Source organism: Larus michahellis, chromosome 10, assembly GCF_964199755.1.
Source record: "Larus michahellis chromosome 10, bLarMic1.1, whole genome shotgun sequence".
NCBI lineage: Eukaryota > Metazoa > Chordata > Aves > Charadriiformes > Laridae > Larus > Larus michahellis.
This window is the reverse complement of record NC_133905.1, coordinates 22,014,115-22,039,538: the sequence shown is the minus strand read 5'-3', so window position 1 is coordinate 22,039,538 and position 25,424 is coordinate 22,014,115. Positions and strand designations below refer to the sequence as shown.

Genomic DNA, 25,424 nt, shown 5'->3' with positions numbered 1-25,424 from the left:
ACAAAATGGACAATAAATGTTTGAATAGACTTTTTATAAAATTTTCTGATTAGTATTTTGGAGATGTGTTATAGATTGCTTAAAAATGTCTTAACCATGAAACACCGCATAAGGAACATAAGCATGCATGAGCTTGCATGTGACACGCTTTAGCACGCTTGGCGGTATAAAGAAGTTTTGGCATTGTAGAGAGGCAATGTGTTATGTACATTGTGTGGGAGGATACACCATGCAGATTTGATTGCATCATCTTGCTCTCTTTTTTCTTTTCTTTTCTTTCTTTTTTTTGTTCCAGATGGTAAAACAAAGACTGTAGTGAAACCCGTTTTCTCCCAGGAAGAGGTGGGAGGGAATTTTATATGAGCAAGAAACTTTGCCTCAAGTCGAAATCTGGGGCCTGGACTAATGAACTACCTGTAATTCACATTGTACTAAATATTGCTGAAACTAGGCATGTACTAATCATGAACCATGCCAAACTATGCATAATTACTATGCCTTCTCTGTAGCAGTAATTAATTTGCGTTAGCAACTTTGATTAATCTTTCTAATCTAAAAGTAAAGTGCTTCTCAGACATGAAAGGCTCCGTAACAGCTCAAGGTTGTTATTGCAGCCCAGTGAAGGGTGTTTCAATCCAGTGGGGGGCAGGAGGGGGACAAAATTTTAAAAAAAATAAAGTATAGCTGATACTTATGAACTCATAAAAACTATTAACAGTTAAAGCATTCTGCTTTGCCACAGAATTCATCGTCTAAACTACAGGATTCTGTACAGAGTACACTCCTCCTGAAAGAAAAACAGAATTGTAATTAATTCAGTAAGAGGGCTTCTCTGAGGGCTGTTCCACAAAGATGTGGGTTATATGCCGAGCTGAGAGACAGAGATTACATCCTATAGAGGGCAATGCTATGTATTTAACGTTGGTAATGTTGCAGTGCAAATTTACCCATAGACTCATTTTAGTCTTAACCTGGAGGAAAGCATTGTTCTAGGTATGATTGTTCAACTATGATATTGAGTCAGTCCTCATTGTCAGTCCAAAAAGGGTGTTGGTTGTATTGCCTGTGAGTGATTTGGACATGCCTGCTTTTCAGGAAATATATATGCTAGGATCATCAACTTAGACTATGTTGACAAACAGAGAGCTATCAGATGCTAATGTACGAACTAAAGTCTGACATCATTGGAGATTAAAGTTTCCATCCTTCCTTGCCAATCTCCTGGCCCAAGCTAGGCTCTTCACCCAAAGGAATCCAAAGTTGCTGAAAGGACTTAACGTCATCAAATGGTGATTGTGATTTACCTAGACTTCATAAACTATCAGATCTACAAGAGGTAAAATTTCTGAGGCAAGCAGATGTGTCTCTACAAACCCATTACAAACTCCATAGGGTTTTTAAGTTAACATTGTGTTGCTTGTTTTCTCCGTCAGACATACTAATATTACAATTATTATTTGTTTCCCTTGTTAGAACTGTTTCCTGGCAAGCAATACTGCTGCATGTAATTCACGATAGGCAGAATTACATGATAACCATTTGGAAATGGATAGTCTAGAGGGTACTAATGAACTTCAGTTTCGTTTAAATAATTTAAAAAAAATGCTGCTATTACCTCAAAATCTGGGATCAATTCTGTTTTCGCCAAGTTAGAGGAATATTTTTAAAATACATAACTTACTAGAAAATGTAAATGTGATTCTTAGAATTTATATTTTTTTATTATGCTGATTCAAAAAGGGAATAATTTGTAATAGTTCATTTTCTTACAGTTGTGGTTTGTGTCCAAATATATTATAATCATAAAGCTACCCTTCTGATATCAGTCAAAATAGACAATATATATTGATGTTGAAACAAGCTTTGTAGAAGACATTTTTTTTAAATCAGGCATGGGACTTTACATTTATTAGAAGGTGTTCACAAAAATAAGGGTAACATCATGCATATTCTTTGCAACTAAACCCAGTTATGGTTACAGTTTGGAAATCAATTGAAATAGACATGTGGAGATACAGTAGTACATACACACTCTATTTATGACATTAAGTTAGTGTACTGATAACTCGCAGCAATACATCAGAAGTCGACAACCAGCTGATGGAAAGATTGTATAAGGAGGAAGAAACTGCTTCAATATCTCACATTACTTATGTGGCTTGACAAGAATGTCAGTGTGAACTGCCTCCTAAATTTGGGAGGCAAGAACAAGTCAAGACTATACTTTTGCAGTACAAAACATTTACACACAAAATACACATGCATTGCAATGCATTGGAAATGGGTAAAGCAAGGAGAAACCCATTACTCAATGCTTTATTAACACAATTCTACAAAGGAGTCTCAAATAGGATTATATAGTTCAGTCACAGTAAGGCCACAATATTACAATGGATAAGGACCTTAGAATTCGGCATTCTGTGTTAGTAATAGAACCCTTCCTTCCTTACAGATTTTTATACATGTTCCTGAATGGTATCTCATCAAAGTCCTTCTTCTATTTTTTTTTTTTTTTTGTAAATTTAACATATTGCTTAATACAACAGTTAGCACAGCAGAGAAGGGTACTGCCACAGGGAAAACAAAACCTATGTAACATTCATGTAGTTTTTAGACTATATACTAGGTGCGTTTAGATGAAGCTGGCTAATCAGAAAAAAGACTAGCAAAGGATTTTCTCAAGTTTCGAATAGTTTCAGCTTTTGCTTCATCTTCATTCACAGATGATCGGAAGAAGGATGATTCTGTGAAACTGAAGGCATTTGTCAAAGACTGCGACTTGCTGCAAGACAAAAATGCAACATGTTTTGTATGGTCATATTGTCTGCCAGCTTCCATCCCCATATAACTTGTATAAAATATGAGAAAAGGAAAAACGTGGAACAAAATGGACATTCAACACATGCAATATAGTTAGATGTAGCATACACAGTTGCTGCAATACAGCACATTCCTTCTGTACTTTGATTTGAGAAGTAGGATAATCTTTTCTTTAAAAAACACATTGCTTTTTTTACAGATCTGAAACACTGTATTCTAGTAAATTGGATGATGCAAATTAGAACTTGAGGAAAAAGGGGGCCTGCCTGCTAAATCCCAATAACCACCCAACACAGGATGATCAAGGATTGTGTTTGTTATGGCTGCAAACAGTTATGCACAAAGAAAAATTAGGTATACTGGCAGAGTCTGAAGAACGAATCCTAAAGTTGTAATGTGCTCTCTCTCTCTCTCTATATATATATAGTGGACATTTTGATCCTCAATGCAGGCTTAATGGCACTTTAGATCTTTAAAAAAATTCCCCAAGTTAGTTATCATTTTTCTTGTCTATAAGCAGTCCAGCAATGCTATTCTGTTTTTAGTGCTAGCACGTAACTATGGTATAAGACTCTGTAAACATGAATAAAATAACATACAAGAAGGAAAATGTCTGGAGTTAAAACTTTAACTCATGACTTGTCAGATGAAATAATATTTAAAAAGTAGGCTTGAATTTAAATAGAAAACACTAATGAGTTTAATCTTTTTACGATGATATCCATGCATTAGCAAGACTCGTTAAGTGATTTCATTTTTATCTCACTACAATAATAGGACTTCAGTTTTGGCTACAGTAAAACTGAAATACTTTTCTTATTCAGATTGTCTTACACTCTCCATGGTTTGCAACTCCTCTACCTCTAATAATGTACAGCAAACAGTGCTACAGGCGCTTTAGGTTTTTCATAAATTATAGTTGTGTTAATGAGAATAGACTGATAAATGTTTGTTTGTACTCACTGAAAGAGGGAGGGTGGGAAGCAGCACTTGACTTGATTAGTAACACAATAAGTAGCCTAATTAAATATTTATTCACAGATTAATAACATGTACATACAGGTTAGGCAACAGCATGTGGGTGAATACAAAGCATACACATGCAAATAGAGTTAATCCTACAGGCAGGAGATCTGAGTCTTGGTGTGGACCTAAAACTGCTTCTTGAAAGTTAGAAAAACTACTCTTATTATGGCTTGCATCTTAAAAACGAATTTCTCCTTTTTTATTTTTTTTTAAGTAGAGACGATTCTTTTCCATTTGAAGAAAAGAAAAATGAATCAGATTTGAACAAGGAACTAAAGGAAAGGGAGAAAGCTGGGAAGCAGTATATTGCACAGGTTTTCTGTACCTGTTCTTAAGTGTTTCTCTTAAATGTCTGAAGTTCACAAGTTAAGTTTCAAACTAGTTTAGAGTCTTCCATCTTGCTTAAGAAAATTGACCTCCCTAATCTCTGCATATACTTAAATAAGGAATGAATGAATTTGTATTTTATGATTATAAAACAGGATAAGGAAATACACTGCCCTAGGAAGGCAAGGAAAATACTGTCATCTTTGCATAATGTCACCTAACACACCTTTTCCACTGAATTGTGCTCAGGTGAGGATTCAGAATTGGTTTACACTAGTATTAGCATATGAGTGGGCGGAAAAAAGGGATCTGCGTTACTTGGATAAAACAAAGACTACATGCCAGCCTCTGTACTTACCAAGACAAGTAGAATGTCTTTGACTCTACTGGCAATAGTGTGTGTCAGGATCGCTATGTTGAAAAAACAGCAAATTATTGCTAATACCTTCCTCATGTTTTCTGTTCACTGGTTTTAAGCTGTGAGAGAGGATATAGCTACAGATGCTTTCCATAGTCTTTACTGCAGTGTGTGGCTGGCTGGTATAGCAACAATAGCACGCTGTGCTTGAAGGAATGTTCCAGTAGTGAGAGAACTAGGGAGCATTCGCTGTGCGAGTCCCACAGCCCTCTCTGGAAAGGGCCTGTGCGAGTTGCTTGTGCTGTACAGACAGTAGCAATGGATAACCATGAACAAAGCGCGACCCTGAAGAAACACAGTCTGGCAGCCACTGTCTAGCATGTTCATATGGATGGTTTCTGAGATAGGCCCTTTGAAACTGGAATCTGTTGTCTGAGTGACTGCAAGGTTAAAAGTTTAAATAGATAAGACTTCCTCTTTTCTGGGCAGGCTTACAGCACACCCAGATCATGAGTCAGTGACATAAAAAGGAAAAAAGAAATACGAAAAAGATGATGAGTTTTCAGACCTAGCTGGGGCAGAAACTGCAAAACTAATAAATGAAATCTCGTGTCGTGCTTAGGATATAACTAATGACACTATCTTACTAATCATAAACAGAGAATAAGCTTTTTGAAATGTTTTAACCTCATTTTAGCCTTGGGAATCTATGTATGTTTTTTTTTTGGAATGTTAGACCAATTCCCAAATTACAGTTACGACAACAAAATCTGTGTTATGAGGAGAAAAGAAAATGGATAAAGCAAATCTTACTTAAGTTGTGGATGAGACTGGGGCTTCTGTTGTGGAGCAGGCTGTGGAGCAGGCTGTGGAGCTGGCTGTGGGGCTGGCTGTGGAGCAGGCTGTGGCTGTAGCTGCGGCTCTGCTTCCTTTGATAATCTGGTGCTGGGAGGACCTTGAGCCTGGGGACGTGGTTGCTGAGTTGTAGGTCCAGGTGGACGCTGCGGCTGGGAAGTTGAGGGCTTTGCTGACTGCCCAGGGGGGTACATGCGCTGTGGCTGCAATGGCTCCTGGCTTTGTGATTGCATTCCTTGGGGTTGCACTGGGCCCCCTAGGTTCAGTACAAGAAAAACTTCATAATGTTATAGTATCAAGGAATTCTTACTAGATTTCATATCCAACACTTTAAAATAATCCTCGAATGTGATTAACTCTACTTTAGAGGCAAAATTCTATTAATATGGACTGCAGTTTCATGTAGTTAATACTACTAAGCACAGCTGGTACATTAGTAACTTGCTTGAAGCCCCTGTCATTCACCCTTAAAATTTCTAAGAAGTACCAATTTTATCCCAGCAGTAGCGGCACTGACTTCAAAACAAATCAATGGAGTTACACCTGGTATAACCTTGGCCCAGCTCAAGGAGAGGCTGCGAAATAATCGAATTAACCAGTAACATCTATTTCAGCAATACAGCTAGTATTTTCCATGTAGTTATTGCAGTTTTGTTCCTCCGAAGTTTTAAAATTAGTTCTGTAATATTCCTCTTAGATTCACTCTTACAGCAGTAAAACAACTTTATACTGCAATTTTCTGGCTAATTTAAAGTCTTTTGGTAACTTATTTAACCTCTGATGACATATGTCGAGACCATTACAAGAAACACAAGAAACTCATTACTAATTTTTTACCAAGGATCTTTGCACTGAGAAGGAAGTACACTGCCAAAATACTGTATCAAGTGCGAAACTACAATGTGTAGTAGAGACTTAAGTTGTGAAATCCATGGCTGAAAGATGCTACATCATCATACAAGGGTTATTTTCTGCTTTCTGACTGAAATAGTGCTGTGTCAGATACCAGTGGGCATGCTGCTTTTATCTCGTATCAGACGTCTGAATGTGGTTTTCTGGGCTGACAGTTGTTATAACTGAATACTTATTCTTGCATGTGACAAGGCACACAGGACATCTGAGTTAAGGGGAAGAAAGGAAAGGATGAAATTCTGAGCAATTTCTTTGTATAATGTTTCACTCAGGGCAAGAGCTTTGCTGAACAGTAAATATTATAGGAGACAACTCATCTACATGTTCTAACATTTGGGAATTTTTAGTCTTACACAGATATTTAGTGCAAGTAAAAGACTTAATCTGTTCAGGTCTCTAAAAAAAACCTTAATATCTGGAAGTACTGTTGCAATACAAGATTTTATTTTTTTTTAATTGCTATTACAGTGAGCTTTCCACTTACTATACGAGATTCCAGTGTATGTGTCTGAGAACAGCATGTACTAATGCTTCAATAAGTTTTAATACAGTTGTAGCAGTGTGTTGTGGTGTAGAAAGATAAATAGCACGTAATGTATGTTAAGGAATGTGCCTTCATTGTTTATTAATTTGAACCACTTTTGTAGGAAATATTTGAAGGTGATAACACGGTCTTGCAACATCTTAATAAGGATTGTTTTCTTATTAGTCTCCTTTCACTCAATATTGAAAAACAGAAAGGTTTCTTTCCCCCACTTGCATATACAGGCTTGAATGCCAGAAACTTTACACTGAAGACAGATATAACTTTCTTTTATTGCACATTAAGCTGTACAAGATATTTCACATAAAAGATATACTGCTGTCACACTTCCAGCATTTGCTCACTTTCTTGCAGCTGGGTTGTACAAAAGGCAACAATCATGAAAGAAACTTTTACCAAAAATAACTCAACAAAACTGAACATTAAGCCTACACTGTAAAACATCTGTTCCCTGTTACCCACAATATTGCACCTAAGCATGCTTACATGCAGAGAGACATTTTGGCTTGCTTCTTGTCTGTGGTATGTAGTAATAGTGTGTGCCCTTGTAAATCCTTTACAGTCAACAGGCTGAAATCCTACCTGCAACACCCATCGCTTCTTTGCACACACAACTCACAAATGTCGTGTGAAAAGCACTTGTGAATACGTGTACTACTACATGCAAAAAAATACCAACTGCTTTGAATAAAATCAATCATCAGATTCATTTCTTCACCCCAGGGCAGTATGGTTTATTCACTTTTATGGCGTCTGGAGGTAAGGATTTGTGAACCTGGTTCTAAGTGGAATTTTCTTAATATAGAACAAAATAGCCAATGCCATCATTGGAATGATCACTGACCCAGACAAATGCTGATCACTAAAGCAAAATATTCATGTAATTTACTGATAGGTAGTAAACAGTAGCACTTACCACAAACATTTAAATAGCTAATAATGCATACCTTAATTCTCATCTTACCAGCCAGCTTGTACAAATAAAAGAAACACTAAGAATGATGATTCTCACTGATAATTTTTTCCAGTGTTTGTAGGGAAAACAGAAGTAGAACATAAGGCTGTTTTCCCTTTAAACAAAATTGTTTGCACTAAACTAATGGCCACTACTCATCTTTGTACATATTCAAGATTAAAATTACAGTTTTGCGGCTCGCTTGCAACTAAGCTTCATGGTATGCTAGCAGTGTGTAGCTTGTGATTCCAGGCTAGATTTCTCACAACAGATTAACCGCCTGCCTGTGTATTTCTCCTAATACTGCATTATACATCAGTTATGCAAAAATCACAAATAATTTACCTACAGAAAATCTAGCAGTTGTCAGGCATCTCAAGCCTTTTTGCATGTTTGATTTCAAGCAATTATCATAAACCCTATTTATGTGGATAACGCTGGGACTGAATTTTCTTTATAGCTATCTGGCTATTTCTAGGTTTAAAATAGTAGACCTGAGTTGGTAAAGTAAACCGCTCTCATTTTTGTCTCGCATTCTAATCAAACCCCTAGATGGTTAAAGGTACCTTGGTCTACCATCCCCTAACATCTCGTATTTGAAAAAAAAAAAAAAAAAAAAAAAAAAAGAAGAGCTCTTACAGGAAGTTTAACAGTCCTTGAGGTACTTCTCACCAAATAACCTGGGATTTAACTCTTAGGTAATCTAAGATTTTTGAAAGTATTTGCATTAATTTTCATTAAAAATCTCCATAGATTACTAATTCAAAATGACAACAAAAGGTACTACTTAATTGAAATAGGATACATTAAATACTCACACTTTCACTGAGATATTGCACATAGGTGGCCCTTTTACATAGCTTTGTAGCTAATAATTTAATGCAGAATTACTAAAAATATGAATACCAGTATGTAAAATAGAAGCTATTTTAAATATTCCTTGGGAAGAACTGTATCTTATGGAGTCACTGAAATATTAGACTTCCACTTGTGTATAAGTAAAACCCAAATGTTAACAAATTTTATAAAATTATAAATAAAAAGCTTCACTAGCAAACTCTAATCTAGACTTTTAAAAATATATCTGGATCACCTGCTTATTAGTCATGCACACGCACAAAAAAATAAAGGCTATGAGTACAGTGTGCACACACTCACAAAGTAAGCAAAAGTATTTAGATTTGAACCTTGGTGGTATTTTACTTAACGATATATAATACTCAAAAAATACTGTCTAACCATCCATAATGTACAGTTGCACTGGGCTCTAAAGAGGCACATTCTTTGTACACTGTTGACAACAGCCCTGAAATCACAAATTTTACAGAGAAAGGTAGGTAAGCATTACACGCACAGACAGGAACAAGGAAACAACCAGACGGTATAGTTGACACTGCATAGAAAAAACACAGTCCAGGTCAGCACTGAAACAATGCAAAAATTGAACAAAACTGGTATGTTTGCTTTTAAGATTGTGTGTTTGTTTCTTTTTTTTCATTTTGATTTTTGCTTTACCCCTTGCTTTTAGTCTCAATTATCTAAGTAGCCTGGACTTGTTTTGGTCCTACTGCAACGCCATTACAGTCGAGAATGTACTGTAAACAACCTTGAGGTGGTGGTCGCTGAGGTGGGATTTTGTTTGGCTCTGGCTCCTTTAGTGATCCACTCTGGAAAATACATTTGAAAACAGAAGAGAAAAGAAAGTTAGAGTAGCTTAGTTCCAATTTCCCACTAATTTGTCTTTATTTTCATTAGAAATCTCTTTATTGGTTGGGGCTGAACATATACTTTTAATTTATTCCAGATAACATTTTGTAATTTAGTTGCTTTCTGACATGATATATGAATCCCGGGCTAATCCAAAGCTGAGTTCTTAAGAAAAAATTGTTTTCCCTTTGCAGCATGTGATCACGATACAGGGAGTGCCTTCTCAAATCTTACCTCCGTTTGGGTATGGTCTTTCTCCTTCAGTTCCTAGCACCTTCAACGACTTTTCTGTATCTCATTGCTTCTGCTCTCTTTTTTAGGATAGACTGAATAGAAAACGGACTTTGACAGATACCTTTGTGTAATTTAAGAAATAATTTCTTTCTAATTACATTCACTTGTATCTGGAAGGATTTTTTGCTTTGATTTGCTGACTGTAAATGCGAAGGGAGACAGGCTACTCTAGGTTAGCTGTTCTGCTAAGCAAAATGAAAGGAAGCAAAAACCACAGACAAATAATAAAAATAATTGAAATTACTTCATGCTACTCCATCTGATGTGTTATTAGAAACACATGTAATACTTAACTTTTCAAAACAGGAGATTTATTTGGCAGCATCCCTTTCAAATGTATACTTGTCAAGAGGAAAAGATGGGCCTGAACCAAAACGTTGGAGCAGAACACCCTCTGGGAACATTAGTATTTGAATCCAAACTTTGTTTTAGGCCCATCTCTAATATTTTGAAAAGTGAAATATGTTAAATCCTTGGACATAATAGCTTGGATATTTTTTTTTTAAGGATCCAGAAATTAAATGGCCATCTGTCAAGAGGGAAAAACCCTAGAATGTATTAAATAGTCAATGTAGAATTAATTAAACATGTTTCTTGCAAAGCTTACTGCTTTTTTCTGGTAGATTTGTATTCCATCTTAGAACTACAGAAATAAATCTTACTCATAGTGACGTGAAATCCTGCACAGCAATCTAGAAGTTACACTTCTTAAATGTTACAAGACAACAACACTCTATCGTATGCAGCTCTTGCAAATTGCTTTGCCTGCTTTAGCTACATAAATAAAGGGATACGGGACAGGTCCAAAACTCTAACTATTCAGAGTTACCAACCTTCAGAAGACCGCATGAGGAGCAAAAATGACATGTACACAATGAATGAGGCAAAATCTGATCCTTGTATGAACTGACACAGTTACATAGTTCTCGGTAAGCATCGTTGTAAGGATGAGGATATGTAGAAAAGAGGACAATTTCATAAGGAAAGAAACAACCACTAGAAAATTTTGAAGTGCTTTAGTGTGGGTGTAAGTCCTCTCTGTTTTGTTTCTCTCCTTCCTCTAATTTTCTGAACCACATGTAAAAGTTGACGTTCTATCCTGTGCATATTTCAGTAACGTTAAGTATTTGTGGTATCCACTCTGTATAATGCTTGGAGCTCACTGAAACAATATGCATTTACATCAGTAAGTCCTTGGATACTGGGGAAACTAGCCCAGAGTGGAAACCTGGAAAAGCTGCCCTGGAGGAGCTCACTGCTTTCATATTCCAGTACCATTGTTCTGATGCACCTGGCACCTTCCCCTGCACCCCCTCAGGGCACTTGGGGCTCTGTATTACAGAGCAGCCTGTGTCTCCTTTGCTGCTGCAGCCTGACACATGGAGTGTGCCCTTAAAGGGAAAGTACAAGTACCTTACTCACAGGGCTTAAGGACCTCCAAGAATCTTTCCGGAGCACCAAACAGATCATGTGACTTTTGTTAGAAAGCATGCATGATGTTTTATAAGGAACATTACTACGATTACCATGTGACAGAGTTCCTAGCCCTACAAAGGGCCATAAACCAATCTGTATCATTCTCTGCAGTGGCGGAGGGCGCCTAGGGAGGATATGAGTGTTGCCACCTTTTTACTAAAACAAAAGCAAAAGATTATAAGAAGTAGCTAAAACTCATCTTTTATCTAGAAACTGAAAACACAGGCTGGCAGTTTAAATTCATATCTACTTTAATGTTAAAACAACATCTGCAGGGCCTCTGTCTCCTCCATGCCTCGAGGCTGAAGCAAACCTGCCATTTGTTCTTGCACTGGAATGGTCTTGGGCTTTATCGCACACACCACCTAACTGATCTGACATGACAACATCAGTACTTATGCAATCTGCATATCTCTCCATCTTACAAAGAAATTATTTTATCCTAAATTAAGCTTTCAATAAACCTTATGGAAGCTTGCTAATCCTCACCTCAACTGTTCTGAAAGTTTAGAGCCTTTGTGCGCTTTCTGTTGAAGGTGTATTTCCCCCTCTCTAGTCACTGACTGCAGCTGTCCTGATTTTACCACCCACACATCCTTTTTTTCACCAGATATCACCTGGTGCTTCCAGGAACCTCACCCACACTCCAGGCCAATCACATGGGTATATTACATTTGCTAATTAGCCAACCCACCCAGGCTGACCCAAAAAGACTAATTAGCATTACATTCCTAATTGAGAAATCTTACTCATGGTTTTTCAATGGTCTGTAGTAACCCAGTCCTTTTCAAGAGTCTTTCTTTCAGACAGTCAGAAACCTTGATACTTGATATTAAAGTCAGGCTTTGAACCAGTCTTGTTTGCTGTCCTGAGCCAAGGCCTTTAATAAAATCCAGGCTTCTTCTAAAACACCAGTTGTTGGCAAATTAACTCCAGACTGTTACTTCTCACCTCTCCAGGGTGGTGTGCCAATGTAATTGTAAGAGCTGCTAACTCCTTATGGGCAACACAACCTCTCTGAACAGAGATGCTGGACTAGACCTGTCCTGCAGATGTACTCACCCCTCTTGGCTTTTTTTTTCTTTTTCTCTTTGTTGCCCAGCCTAGAAGCTCACCCTCCTACCACTTTCTTGTAGTACAAACATGTTTTCCTGTACTGCAGTTCTGATCTACAAACTTGCCTATTGCTTAGCTCAAACATTGCAGGAATCAAGGATTAGAATGCAGAATATATCATGGAAAATGACCCTGAACAGAGTCTTACTTGGATGCTCACGTCACGGTTAAAGAGCAAAATTAGTAGTAGAGAAGCTAAAAACTACATTGTTTAGTATGGTTCAGGATTACTGAAGTGAGGTGTGGTAACAGCTGTCGTAAGGAGCCCTTTTGGTTTTCATTTTATGGAACACAACTTTCATACCACATCCAAATTCCCCAAAGAGAAGGGACTGCTGATGTTGACAGTAACATTACATAGAACAGCTTCTAGAATCTCTCCCATTCAAAGGGGATTTACTGTTTATATAACTATTCTGAAAAAACACAACTTTACTTGTGGAAACCTCTAAGCCACATGAATGCTGCAAGTATACTATTGTGATTTCTCAACTCCGGGTATAACAACTGATGCTTTGGTTGCATAATGGTCTTTAAGAATATTGGCTAAGTTAATTACAGCCAGAGCAGAAACCCCACTGCTTGTCTAGAAGACAGATGTCTCTAGATGTCTCTGTAGCACTTCCTTCCTTTCCACACTTACCTGAAACAGTCTCCTTAGAATTTTAGGGGTTGAACTGGAGGAAAGAACTGTTTGTTCTTCAAAGCATGTTGTATTAGAATTTGATCAGTGGTACTAATTCTTTTTCTACCTTGTTCATTTATATAAATGCAGACTGGATTCATATACACTTAAATTTTGAACAGTCTGAAGAATGTTGAAATGGGTGGGAGCAAAAGCAGCAACTTGGCAGAGAAATAGCCCTTGGGCAAAAGAGATGCTAAACTGAGTCCCAGCAAAAATTGATTTTGATTTGGCTGAGTTTGAAGATTTTGTGAACTATAGTTGGAGCACGTATAGTTGTTTTTGGGTTTCATTTGGTTTTCTTTGTAATGCAATGATAGAAGCTTTTCATAGGTATTTCAATATTTGAAGGAAAAGCCATGTTTTTCAGGTCAAGAAGTAGAGGGATCAATTGAGAAGTGCCAAAACACGAGCTGAGTTAGATCTCATAAAGGAAACAAGAATAAGTTGTAAAACAATTAAGTAACAGGAGAACTAAGAAAAAATGTGATTGCTAAGCAGAGAGATAATTTAGGCAGGATGTCAATAGTAAATGAATGTTTAAAGTGTCCTAGATTATGATAAATACAGGAGGAAGGGCAAGATGGCAGGTGGGATAAAAGCTAAAAATGAGATGGAGGTAAAAATTAAAGGTCTTCCTGGGCTCATATTGGTCAGACCAGATATTCTTCATCTCAAAAATCAAAACCAGCTGACTCATGAAATACAGAATTCCATACCAGATATCTCTAACAATTGGAAATGTACATGTTAGACTGGAGAAGGTTAAGCACTAATACTACAGGAATTACATTGTGGGTAAGGAAGTGGCTATTGTGGAGATACGCAGTTATTGAAGAAAAACTAACGGGAAGGATATAACTGGGATGTGGAACTCAAGTAGCATTTTCATTAATTCAGTTGGCACAAAACACTAGGTGTGTGCTACTACAACCTGTAGATGATACAGATTTGGAAGACTACAAAATATCCTAAATAAAGAATTAAAAGGATGAGTGGAGTTAAAAAAAAAAGAAGAAAAGCAAGAAAAAAGAAACTTAAATGCAATGTCCAAAATAATTTATTTATGGACTAATAACATGCATCATTCAAAAATGCAGAGTTCACTAACTGAAATCTAATGGGAAAGATTTGTGCAGTGAAAAAACCAAAATCTTATCCCACATTCAGCGAAGTATTCCCAGCAGGTGTTAGGCATGATGCTGTGTATCGTTTACATCACCCCTGCTCAAGAAAGATTAATGTAAGCTGATCTGGCACAGAAAAGCGCTATTAAACTGACCAGGGAGATGGAAGAGTCTATACCTACAGCATTTGGAAGAACATGTCTTGCTTACTTTAGCAAAATGAAGGCTTGAATGCAGTACAGTTGCTTTTTATAAATATATTGGACTGGTAAAGAACTAGGCAGAAAACAAGCTAGACTAAAGGACAATGCGAACCAAGAAGAAATGGGTATAAACTGACTAAAACTGGGCTGGAAATAAGCACATATTGTATAATTTAGCAAAGCACTGAGATCTTGAAGTGGCTTTCTGATACGGAGAATACAAAAATAGGAAACTCCTTAGCTCCTTGTTGCTCACTGCTTTATTCATTTAATGTGTAGTGAGTATGGCAGGGATACTGACCCATTGCTGGTTCAGACCTTACCCTATTTCGGGTGACTCTGGCATAGGTGATGTATCTGCTTCACTGTGTTGCCAGTGGCGTTGAACAGAACTACAAAGGTTTTGCTATTTATTGTCTTATATATTCCCTGTGGGCTGAGAAAGGCAGTGAAACAGACCTAGTTCCAGTTATAATGGAGAGATGTAGTAAGGCACACCTTGAAAGAAGCCACCTTCCCTTTGCCTAGTGCAAAGGGGGCAGCTAGACGAGAGCTGGCTCCTGCTTTTTACAGGTTTTTTGGAGTAGCAGTGTTCAGTCTTGCCCTTCTCTGCTGAGGAAATCTGTATGGAATAGACACTCTCAGAAAAACTGATGCCAGCCTAGAGTTTCTTCAAGTTAAAGTTGCGATAAAGAATTAAAAAATTTAGAGCAGCTTTTGTTATTGCTCAACCAACTTTCCAAACTACCTGTGCAAAACCCATTAAGATCTTCCTCTGAATGGGAAGGGAAATGACTGCGGAGAGCAAAAAGCAAGATATACAGTGTAATTTGTAATTGGAATAGTATTTACAAAATGCACTGGAAAAGCCTTCTGTTTTCTTTTAAACATCAAAAAGTATTCTAACTTAGATTTTATAGACTAAGTGTTTTCCATTGCTAGATAACGAATTACTTCCTAGAGAATAGTTTCCTTCTTGAATAATTTTACAGGCAGTCTTAAAAATGAGTACCCCTGAGATACTGAAACAGGTGACTTCCCATTGTCCATTCCAGCCCGATTTTCTATTATTCTGCTGAAAAAAAAAAATCCTACCCGCCAAAGAGGTGAGGTTTCTAGAGAAAAAGTAGGATGTCAACTTACTGGGGAAAATTAATTTCTTAAGTAGCACTGCTTGTCGAGGCTAGATGGTCCCTTTCTGTAGCCAATCGCTAATTCTAATGGACAAGGATGCAGTCTTATTTTATTGCAGGCTCTTGCGTAAAGAAGCCAGATTTCAACTTGCGGTATTGAAAAGGGAACACTAAAAGCATGCAGTTGCACAGCAGCTTTCAGGCAGTTCTTTCCAGTGAAAAAATTGCTCCCCATAGACATGAAGGAATGTGGACTATGCGATAGGAGAGAGCTCCCCCTGTGTGCTAAAGCAGCTGAGACTAAAATGCGTACGCATGCATGTCTGTACCAGAGAAAGAGCTGAAAGATAGATGGACAGGCAGATGAAAGTCCTACAACATATCTAGAAGACTTCCTCACACCTTCCACAGTGTACACAGATCCCTCTACATACATAGAGGACAAAGTATCCCTTGGGGCTTGATAGTGTCAAAGTCCTATGCTGTTGTTTGAAGTTGTAAGGAAGGTTTTGACCCTTGAACTCAGGGGCTTTGACCCTGGCTGATGCCACACTGTATCTGCTTCTCCAGTCTTAACAAAAAAAGCAGATTTTTTTTTTTTTTTTTTAAATACGGGATGGCAAGTGATCCTTGCATGACGAGGAAGAGACTAAGATCTTCAGAACTTCATCTTGAGTCAAAAAGATCCATCATTACTGGATCCATTCAGAACTGAAGTTTATGCTTTAAACGAGAGTCTGGAAAAAAGGTGGTGCAGGTAACTCAAGTCCAGTCTTACAACCCACATTTTATCTTAACAGTATTGTATCAGTGTTACAACAGTGGAGTGGGAGGAGGCATGGAAAAGAGGTAGTGAAACACTTGAGCTCCCCCCAGACAATAGCATAGTTCAGAACTCCAGTGTATGACCAGAGCATAAGACCTCTCCGGCACTGGTTGCACGTGCTTCTCTTCTTGTGTCTTCTGGTGCAGCACAAGTACACAGCCACACAGAGGAGGTGCTGGTGGCTGGTCTGAGCTCTGACGAGCTTCCTGAGTCTCTCCTAGGAGTTGAGATTCTGAAGAATGATATATAAGCAGCTGAAGACAAGGGTGCTCTGCTGGCAGCTGGACAGATGGAGAACTGATCCACCACTGAAGTTGTGGTGGAGGAGGGAGGTCGCTCCGTTTTTCCACGGACAAATCAAGAGTATTTGAAAATGAGCTGCTTTGTTTTGGATTTTTCTGTAATTTCTCTTGGTGCTTATCCTTGTTTAAAAATTCTAATGCATATTTAGCACATCGTCCTTATTCAAAATAAACTGTGTCAATGACTGCTGGGGAGAGGGACAGAATCCTTGCAAGTTAAACATGGAGTAAAGCCAAATAGCTTTGCTTAACAGGTTATGATTTAAAGGTCAGAGAAATCAAATAAAAAAGTCAAGTGGAGACAGAGAATGATAACAAAAAAAGTAGAAGGGAAACACCCACCACAGTGGGGAAAAGAAAGGAGACCAAGGAAAAGCCTCCAAAAAAAAGATATTTCTATTAGGTTTGTCTTAAATAAACAAAATCAGAGAGTAAAAATAGATGAAAAATAAGATAAAATAAAAAATCAAAAGGATGTTATATGATAGTAATTATAGCACTAAGACAAAACAGAGAGATCTAACTTAGATGTTCCATTTCTATTTGTGTATGTGGCAGCTATTGCCTGTTCTATAATGATGGGATTACTGTTTTCCTTGTTTTAATTTTGAAAAGGCTGTGTGTTGCTCTGTAATGGAATGAGGATATTTTTGAAGTCTCCCTAAAAATGCCTGTGGGATAAGAAAGCTATTTCTCGCAGAAATCTATTAAGAACAAACAGGCTACTCTGTAATGGTGGGCTCATGATTACTTAAAAACTGAACGTTTTCACTATTCTTGAGGGTAGTCATCTTGGAGTTTTAGAATTCTTAGTGTCTGCTTCTGCCAATACAATTGGCAGATCGTGACATGATCAGAAGATCATCCTGCAGAAGATAATAAAAAAGTTAACAAAAGCATAATTTTGTTGTGTGAATGAAGACCAAAAGAGAACAGTGTTGTTGTTATGTTTAAAATAAACAGGGAAAAGTATCTATTATCTATTAACTAGTAATACTTGTCACATTTTTCAGTTTTAGCTAGCATTTTGTTGCCTTCTCTATTATAAAATTATTAGCACTAAGGCACTCCATCCTACAGCCAACTGAAGTCACCCCTAGTGATTCTGGTCCTGAAGCTTGGCTCAGTCAGGTTGTCCATGGGGCTTTTTCCTTTGGGCTCTTCTAACGAGTATTTTTGGGAGCAACTCTTTCTCTTACCAAGCTTTGCTCGGCTTGTCTGCAGGGATCATGTGTTTTTCCAGGTACATGGTTGGCGATGCACATTCAATATAGAGTATTCAGAAATAAAAAAAAAAAAAAAATCAGGCCACATCCTGAAAGCTTTTATTTCATTTGGACAAATTTCTGTTGATGATGGTATAATCCTAAACCTTTAATATATGCCCTTTAGTAAATTCTCTCTTACAGTCTAAACGCCATCAAATCCCTTAAAAAGCGCATTGTAAAGGCACATTTGTGTAGTTGTTGGCACATCATTTCAAAAGAAGCTAAGAAAGATAAACACTTATTAGTGTTTTGATTTAATCCTCCTCATTTAATGGGTACATTCACAGCTAACCACTAAAAGCATTTCTGTAGACATTTATCACTAGTGACTATCCTGCAAGCTATTTACCTGTTACTTCTGTTCAGGAGTAAGACTAAACAAGCAACAGAATTGAGCAATACATACGTACCTCCCTTAGTAACTACTCCATCTACTGGTACAGGATCTCAGTAAGTATTTTAAAATAGGTTATCTTATTTGTTATATTAAAATCTCCACTCAACATTCTTCTGTTGTGTCCCACTGTTTTTTAATGACTATCAATACTAAAAATCTTAGGATTTATTTTCCTGCATGAAGTGTTTTAAAATCTATTACAATACCTGAACGTCAAGTTCAAATGCTTAAAATAAATCAAGCTTTGCGTAATGAAATAGTGACTATAAATACGTGGACATCCTTCACCCAGCAGTTAAAGTCTGCGTCTCTGCCTCTGTTGTGATCTGTGTCACTTATATGAAGAACACAGTCTCTGCCTTGAATAGTTTTCTTATTCGAAAATGGACAAAACATCCTTGGTGTAGAAAAAAATATACGCTAGTATTTTATACTTGTGATACATAAACTTGGCTGTTGTAAATTTTGCTGCCTCAAATGTGGCCTTTTACCAGGATACCGTGAGCTCAGGGTCCATACATGTTTATGTTCTTCTGCTTTTCTTAATTCTGTACTTTTATATTAGGATCCAAAAGGGTAACAGCTGTTTTGCTTATATTTTCACAAACATAAAGTAACTAAAAGGTTAAAACCCCCTTTGATTAAAATAAGCGTCTCCTCTTCCAAATATTCACAGCTAAACATTGGGTGTGTACATATATACACACTTATATATACATACCCATTAAGGCAGCACATTAAAATATATTCCATATTAAAATAATGAAAATAAATGAAATAAATACCTTATAATAGCATTATGAGACATTTTCGAATAAGGAGCACTTAGTATTTGTAAAATGTATACCCAATTTCTTGTTTAATGTGATACAGCTTCTCTAATACGTTTTAACACGTTATAACGCTCAGCATCAGCCAAGTCCCCAAACCAGGTCTCCCCAGGAGAGGCAGCCACGAGATGTCGCTGCCACTCAGAGAACCACCACTTGCTGCGGCAGAAGAGGGCAACACGCGCAGCACTGCCAAAGAGACTTGTAAGAATGGTTTCAACGTGATAGTTTTCAGAATGGCTTTTGGCTTACATAACCTTTGAAGGGCCCTGTGTTTCCTCTTCTGTAACATATATATACCCCAGCAATATTTTTCATTGTTCCTTACGAGTTTTGATAACAATGGTTCAGATTCTCTGCCAATGTTTTTAGGAAAGCATCTTGCTGCTCTCTGACTAATTATCCTTTAAGTCAGAACAACAACTCAATAAACACTTTGATTAGTCATTTGCTTACCAGGGACTATGATTTAAAATAACTTCTAGGCAGATGGACAGTGCAAGGGGCAAAGAGCGACTACTTAGATGTTGTAGTCATTGATGGCTGTCAAAGTGCATACAAAACTTTGAGGTAAACACTGAACAGAAAAAACCTTATTGTTCGTTAATGCAGACTACAGAAGATGCTCAATTACTATCTATACAGATATACTGCTTGTTTATTGACAAGCTATATTGCTCTGTTTATATAGAGTAACCTGATGCAGGAGTTGGGAAAGACCAACAATTATTAAGAGACACATATTGTAAAACCCTGTCCAGACATTCTCCAGGGGCTCTGTGCTCCTTTGCCCTGAGCAGAGAGAAAGGCTCATCTCTTGAGCTTATTTAGGATCTGGGCTTCCATTAGATGTTATTCCACACATCTGGGTACATCAGCTTTATGGTCATATGATGCCATAGATGCCATTTATCCCCTATTTAAATGTCTTCCTAAGAGAAAAAAACACAGCATGTGTGGTTTTAGGGGTCATTAGATCCTTTAGCAGCCTTTGTAAGGCAAGCTCCGTTAAATTACTCCTGCTGTCTGTTAGTAAAGCTCTAATTACACCAGGGAGTGATTTGCTTTGCACCAGTTCAGCAGGATTCTCAGATGCTAACACTTGAAACTCTGTATTTACCCTCATTCGTGCTGAATGATTTAGTGTGGTCTTTTAATTTATTTATTTGTTAGGCAGGCTTTCCTTCCAGACATAAGGAAGAAAAATATGTTCCTGCAAGTAAGCGCCAAAGGAATGTGACAGAAAGAAAATTTTGGTGGTGATGTTAATTGGTTAGTTTATCATTAGGGGTCTCAAGGATGATACACAGCTGTAGCAAACCTACAAGTCGTGGCCCTGTTCCCTTTCCCCTGACCAAGGATTATACTTCAGCTGAACTTCTATGAGACTTCTACGCAAAGCAGAATGCCATTTAGAGATAAAGTCCACACCTCAAATTTAGTGCAGAGAAGCTCACTTCTCCTAATAAGCAGCCTAATACTGAATTCTAGATTCCCATATAACAACATGATGGGATCCTTCCCAGTTAAGTGCATTCCCCTTCAGTTAAGATCAAATCAAGTAACTGTATTGCCTTGCCATCATAAAAGCTTCAGTTATTTGAAACAAATTGCTGCTCATCGTAAGTAGTTTGCTGTAAAAAAAGAAGTAAATCTAACTGATGCAATGTAATAGAAGTGTGACTGCTCTTATGGAAAGCCAAGAATAGGTGATTTGATAATGGTTTGCTTTTCTCCCTAGAGATAATACTTTTTGTTATTTACACTGTTCACATTTGGTTCAATTTTCTCTCTGAACATAGAAAAATAAAACTGGAGAAAACTGCTTGGCTCTAGTCAAATCATATAAGGGGTCAGGGAATGAAGAATGAATAAAATAAAGAGTAAAATAAGAAAAATGGAAATAAATTGAAGCAGATCTCTGAACAGCTGAAGGTAACTGAGTAAGGGCTCGTTGACCCAGTCTCTACTGAACTTAATGTAATTCTACTGAGCTTCCCTGTGGGTGAAGAGTGAAGAAGGTATTGAATCATTTTAGAAAACTGTGTTAAGAAATGAAACACTTCAGGGTCTGCTATTCTAGTCTCAAAATAATTAAAGTGCCATCTTTTTTACTTCTGCATCATTTATTGATTTATTACTGGTGTACTACTCATTTCTTTGAAATTGAACTGAACCAGGACACAGCTGGGAACGCTGTGCTCTTTCTGATGTTATGTCATTATGGACATTGTGTCTCTGGTGCACAAATTTCTTCCTTCCATTAAGGATAATAAGTTCTTTTGTGGATAATGCAACATGGTCTTAACAGGCCTGGACTGAAGTATCATTTTCCTAATACGATTTTCCTTAGCTTCCAACTGCTAACGTGACCATAATAACTTGCATTTTATGGTAATACTCATGCACAATGTAATATTCTACACTGATTTTAGTTCATCAAAATTCATATCATGACTTAATATGCAGCTTTGAAGAGATGTTTTATTACTATTGTTTTATATACGAATGCTGCTGCAGAAACAAGCATAAAATAGTCTGTACTGAGCAACCACCTGCAGAATTTTGCAAATCCGGACAGCCGAAGTTTCAGCAGTGATCCTCCCTAGCAACAGATGGAGACAGAGAGGAGTGATTCCACCAGCTAGAGCACTTCACCAGACAGGTTACCCTACTGGTTTGGGTTTTAGGAGAGATTTGAAAAGGGCTTCTCGAAAGATCTGTCAAAAGCATTCAAAGTTACAAAAGGTGGAAATCTGGATTTCCATCATTTTATTGCCTGCAAGTGGAGTAGGTTGGCCTCACGGAAAACGTCTATTAAAATCAAATTCCTAGATAAAGTTCTATTATGTATTTTCATCATGGTTGTGACTAAAACAAACTGTCATGTTTTCAAATTAAATAGAAACAACTTAATTTTTGGAAAGAGTTTTTTGACCATATGTAGGTATATCAGAGAGAACTTCTCTGAGTCCGGGGACTCTTGCTTTTCTTTGTAGTGGGAAGACTTGTGAAGTAGCTGATCAGAGCAAAACCAGCAAGCTTTGAATCCTGTGATCAGGATAGTTTGTGTCCCCATATGGCTTGATCACGCTGTCACAGGTATGCAGTGAACTGCAGCCTGGGACCACAAGAGAAAAGCGTGTGAGACACCGTTTGGTGGCTGCAGCCAGAGTCAGGTGGCTTGAGGTGCAACACGCAAACTGGAGCTTTTCTCCTTCACAAATTCTCTGCCGTTCTGTGTACCATTAGAACTTGCTATACCGCCTGTGCAACTGTTTATAGATACATAAATAAATAAAACACAAAAAATATATTTAAACATTCTCAATATATCTGAAAGGTGTCCCTGCTCAGGGCGGGGGGGTTGGAACTAGATGATCTTTAAGGTCCCTTCCAACCCAAACCATTCTATGTTCCAACCATAACGAGTCTACAATTCTCTGATTCTCTGGTATCTCAGATTATAGATTTAATGCGTTTAAGTATCACAGGATCTGCGCCTCTGAGGTTTCAACACAAGCAAGACAGTTGTTTGAGGTCCCTGCCTTTGGAATTTGCTCCTTCTGGCACTCTGACAGAGAGCACTTTGTTGGCCTTTAGAGCATATTGCAAGGCCAATCATTTCCATCAAGATTTGGCTGCGTGGCTCTAAACAAAGACTTATTTTCCTAATCATTGATTTTTTTTCTGATGGATAGTTAATTGGAATAGTACTGACCACAGCGGGCGTTTATAAATTTAAGCATTCTTTTATGTACAAGGCACCCAATGCCACAGTAGTGGGTGGATTATAAATAATTTTTAAAACCCCACGCAAATAATAAAGGAATTCAAAACATGGCACCTCTATAGCTGTACTATTGACAGTAAACCGTTCACTTAAAAGCAGAAGTAGCAAAACACACAAATTACTCTTTGATATTTATATCACTTTGTTGTCTAAGACCACATATACATATGCACAGAGTTGATTTGGGATAAATTACTGGCTTTGCATTTTATGTGACCTGCAGAAATACACAGTATCCCCCTGCCCCGCAAATAAATGGGTTGTATTTCTCAAGATTAGGAAATAATTTCTCAGATGAAAAAAGGAGAAGACTGTTCAAAGATGAAAGGGACGTTTTGTTTTAACAGACTGATTTTACTCTTAGGAAAACAACCTAGCTAAAAATTGACTACACATGAGGAGATAATCTGTTTTAAATACATCTGTTAGGATGTATTACATCTGTTAGGATCTGTTAGGATCTGTTTCATGATTTTCCCTTAAAGCTGGGAAGATTAATAGGTATTAGCAAATAGTATCTTCTGTAGAAATTCACATCCCTTTTGTCTGTCCTAAACTATAATATGATAAGGCAAAATTTAAGGAAGCAGAGTCTGCTTAACTGAGAGGAAAACTAACAAATATTCTGAAGAGATATCTCCGGTTTTTGTCAACTGCAATGCATAATTTCAGGAAAAGGAAAAGATGACTGATGTTGAATAACATCCTGTTGCCATCAGCAAAGGCTGAATTCTTCAGTAACGTGAACTAAGTAGGAATCTAATAGAAGCTCAGCAGCTAGCCAGCAAATACTATCCTTGGATTCATCCAAAGCTTTTTTTGTTTAAGAGGAAAAAAACCTTTTCATGGAAATGATGAGCAACAGCAATGACTGAGGAATTTAGGAACTCTCTTAAAATGTTCCTTGTGTCCTGTTTTCATTCTGGACTTATGTAGGCAGTTTTTCTTTGGAAATGACTAAAAACTTTATTTACATACAACATACAGCCAGTTTCTTTGGATGACACCAGTAATCAGTAACGTTTCTCCTGTCTTCTTTAAAATTCAGGGAAGCATGCCTGCCCAAGTCCTTACATTTTTTTCCCCAAAATATGAAAAATACGAAATCCTCTAAATGACTGTGAATTTGTTAATGTTAAGTAATGTGTATTGCTGTTTTAGAATTGTGTTTAGGTTGACTTGTAAGCTCTGGGCAACTCTAAATTTGACACTCTGCTTCATTTTAATATATGGCTATTTTACCAGTCCTAAAAGAAACATAAGGCGTAAGGTGATTTCTTTTTTTCCCCTCATCTTTCTTTTTCAGTGCCCTTTACAATGGACTTGAGTCATGTTGGATGGAAACTTCTCCATTGTATGTGGTTCCGTGGTTGAAACAATTTTGTGCTTAGTTTCAAGTGGCTGTAATATAAATAGAAGCCACACCACTATTTTATGTGGGATGGTGTATTTTTATAACTTAAAGCATGATGATATATTTGAAGAACAAATTAGTCATTCTGCCTCAAGAACTAGTCTGTCTGAGGTATGCCACAAAATTGTTTTCAAATTGTTTACCTGGTGTGGAGCCTAGTGAGAGTAAAAATAGATTCTTGATTTAGGCTTGGTAATTCCTGTGTTACAGTTTGGCTTATTCTGTTGCTTAACTGATGACCATGGAGCTGGGCTGGTACAGAGCAGCAGTACAGTCCCTAACAGTTTATGTCAGAGTGTATTGTCATGGCATGTTCCTTCAGTATATTAACAGAAGCACATGAAAGTTGTAGCTGATAACGTTGCTCTTGATCAGACCTGCTGCCTAGCTATGAAGACATAAAGGATGCTATTTAGCATTTACGTAGCAGTTTTCAAAGAATCGTAGAATTGTAGAATGGTTTGGGTTAGAACAGACCTTTTAAGGGTCAACTAGTCCGACCCCTCCTGCCATGGGCAGCAACACCTTCCATGAGACCAGGTTGCTCAAAGCCCTATCCAGCCTGACCCTGAACACTTCCAGTGACGGTGCATCCACAACTTCTCTGGACAACCTGTTCCAGTGTCTTACTACCCTCATCATAAGGATTTTCTTCCTTATATCCAATCTAAATCTTTCAGTCTAAAAGCATTACCCCTTGTCCTGTCACTGCAGGCCTTGGTAAAAAGTCTTTCTCCATCTTTCTTATAAGCCCCCTTTAAGTATTGAAAGGCTTCTATAAGATCTCACTGGAGCCTTCTCTACTGAGAACAACCCCAACTCTCTCAGCCTTTCATAAGAAAGGGTTCCAAACCTTTGATCATTTCCATGGCCCTCCTCTCGACCTGCTCTAACAGCTTCATGTCTGTCTTGTACCGGGGACCCCGGAAATGGCTGCAGTACTCCAGGCGGGGTCTCACGAGAACAGAGCGAGGGGCAGAATCACCTCTCTCGTCTCTCGTACCTGCTGGCCATGATTCTTTTGATGCAGCCCACAACACTGTTGGCTTTCTGGGC

The 25,424-nt window shown here is 37.7% G+C and overlaps 1 protein-coding gene across 1 annotated transcript in view; it reads right to left on the bottom strand.

Annotated features, from left to right (window-relative positions):
* Window positions 1-1,851: 1,851 nt before the first annotated feature.
* Window positions 1,852-25,424, bottom strand: part of SYN2 (synapsin II) — a 195,463-nt gene continuing 171,890 nt past the window's right edge. The window contains exons 11-13 of the mRNA XM_074602556.1: window positions 9,404-9,464; window positions 5,345-5,642; window positions 1,852-2,782 (exon numbers count right to left, since the gene is read on the bottom strand). Of these exons, the coding sequence (XP_074458657.1) occupies window positions 2,647-2,782; window positions 5,345-5,642; window positions 9,404-9,464 (495 nt within the window). The 3' untranslated portion in view covers window positions 1,852-2,646. The remainder of the gene's footprint in view (window positions 2,783-5,344; window positions 5,643-9,403; window positions 9,465-25,424) is intronic.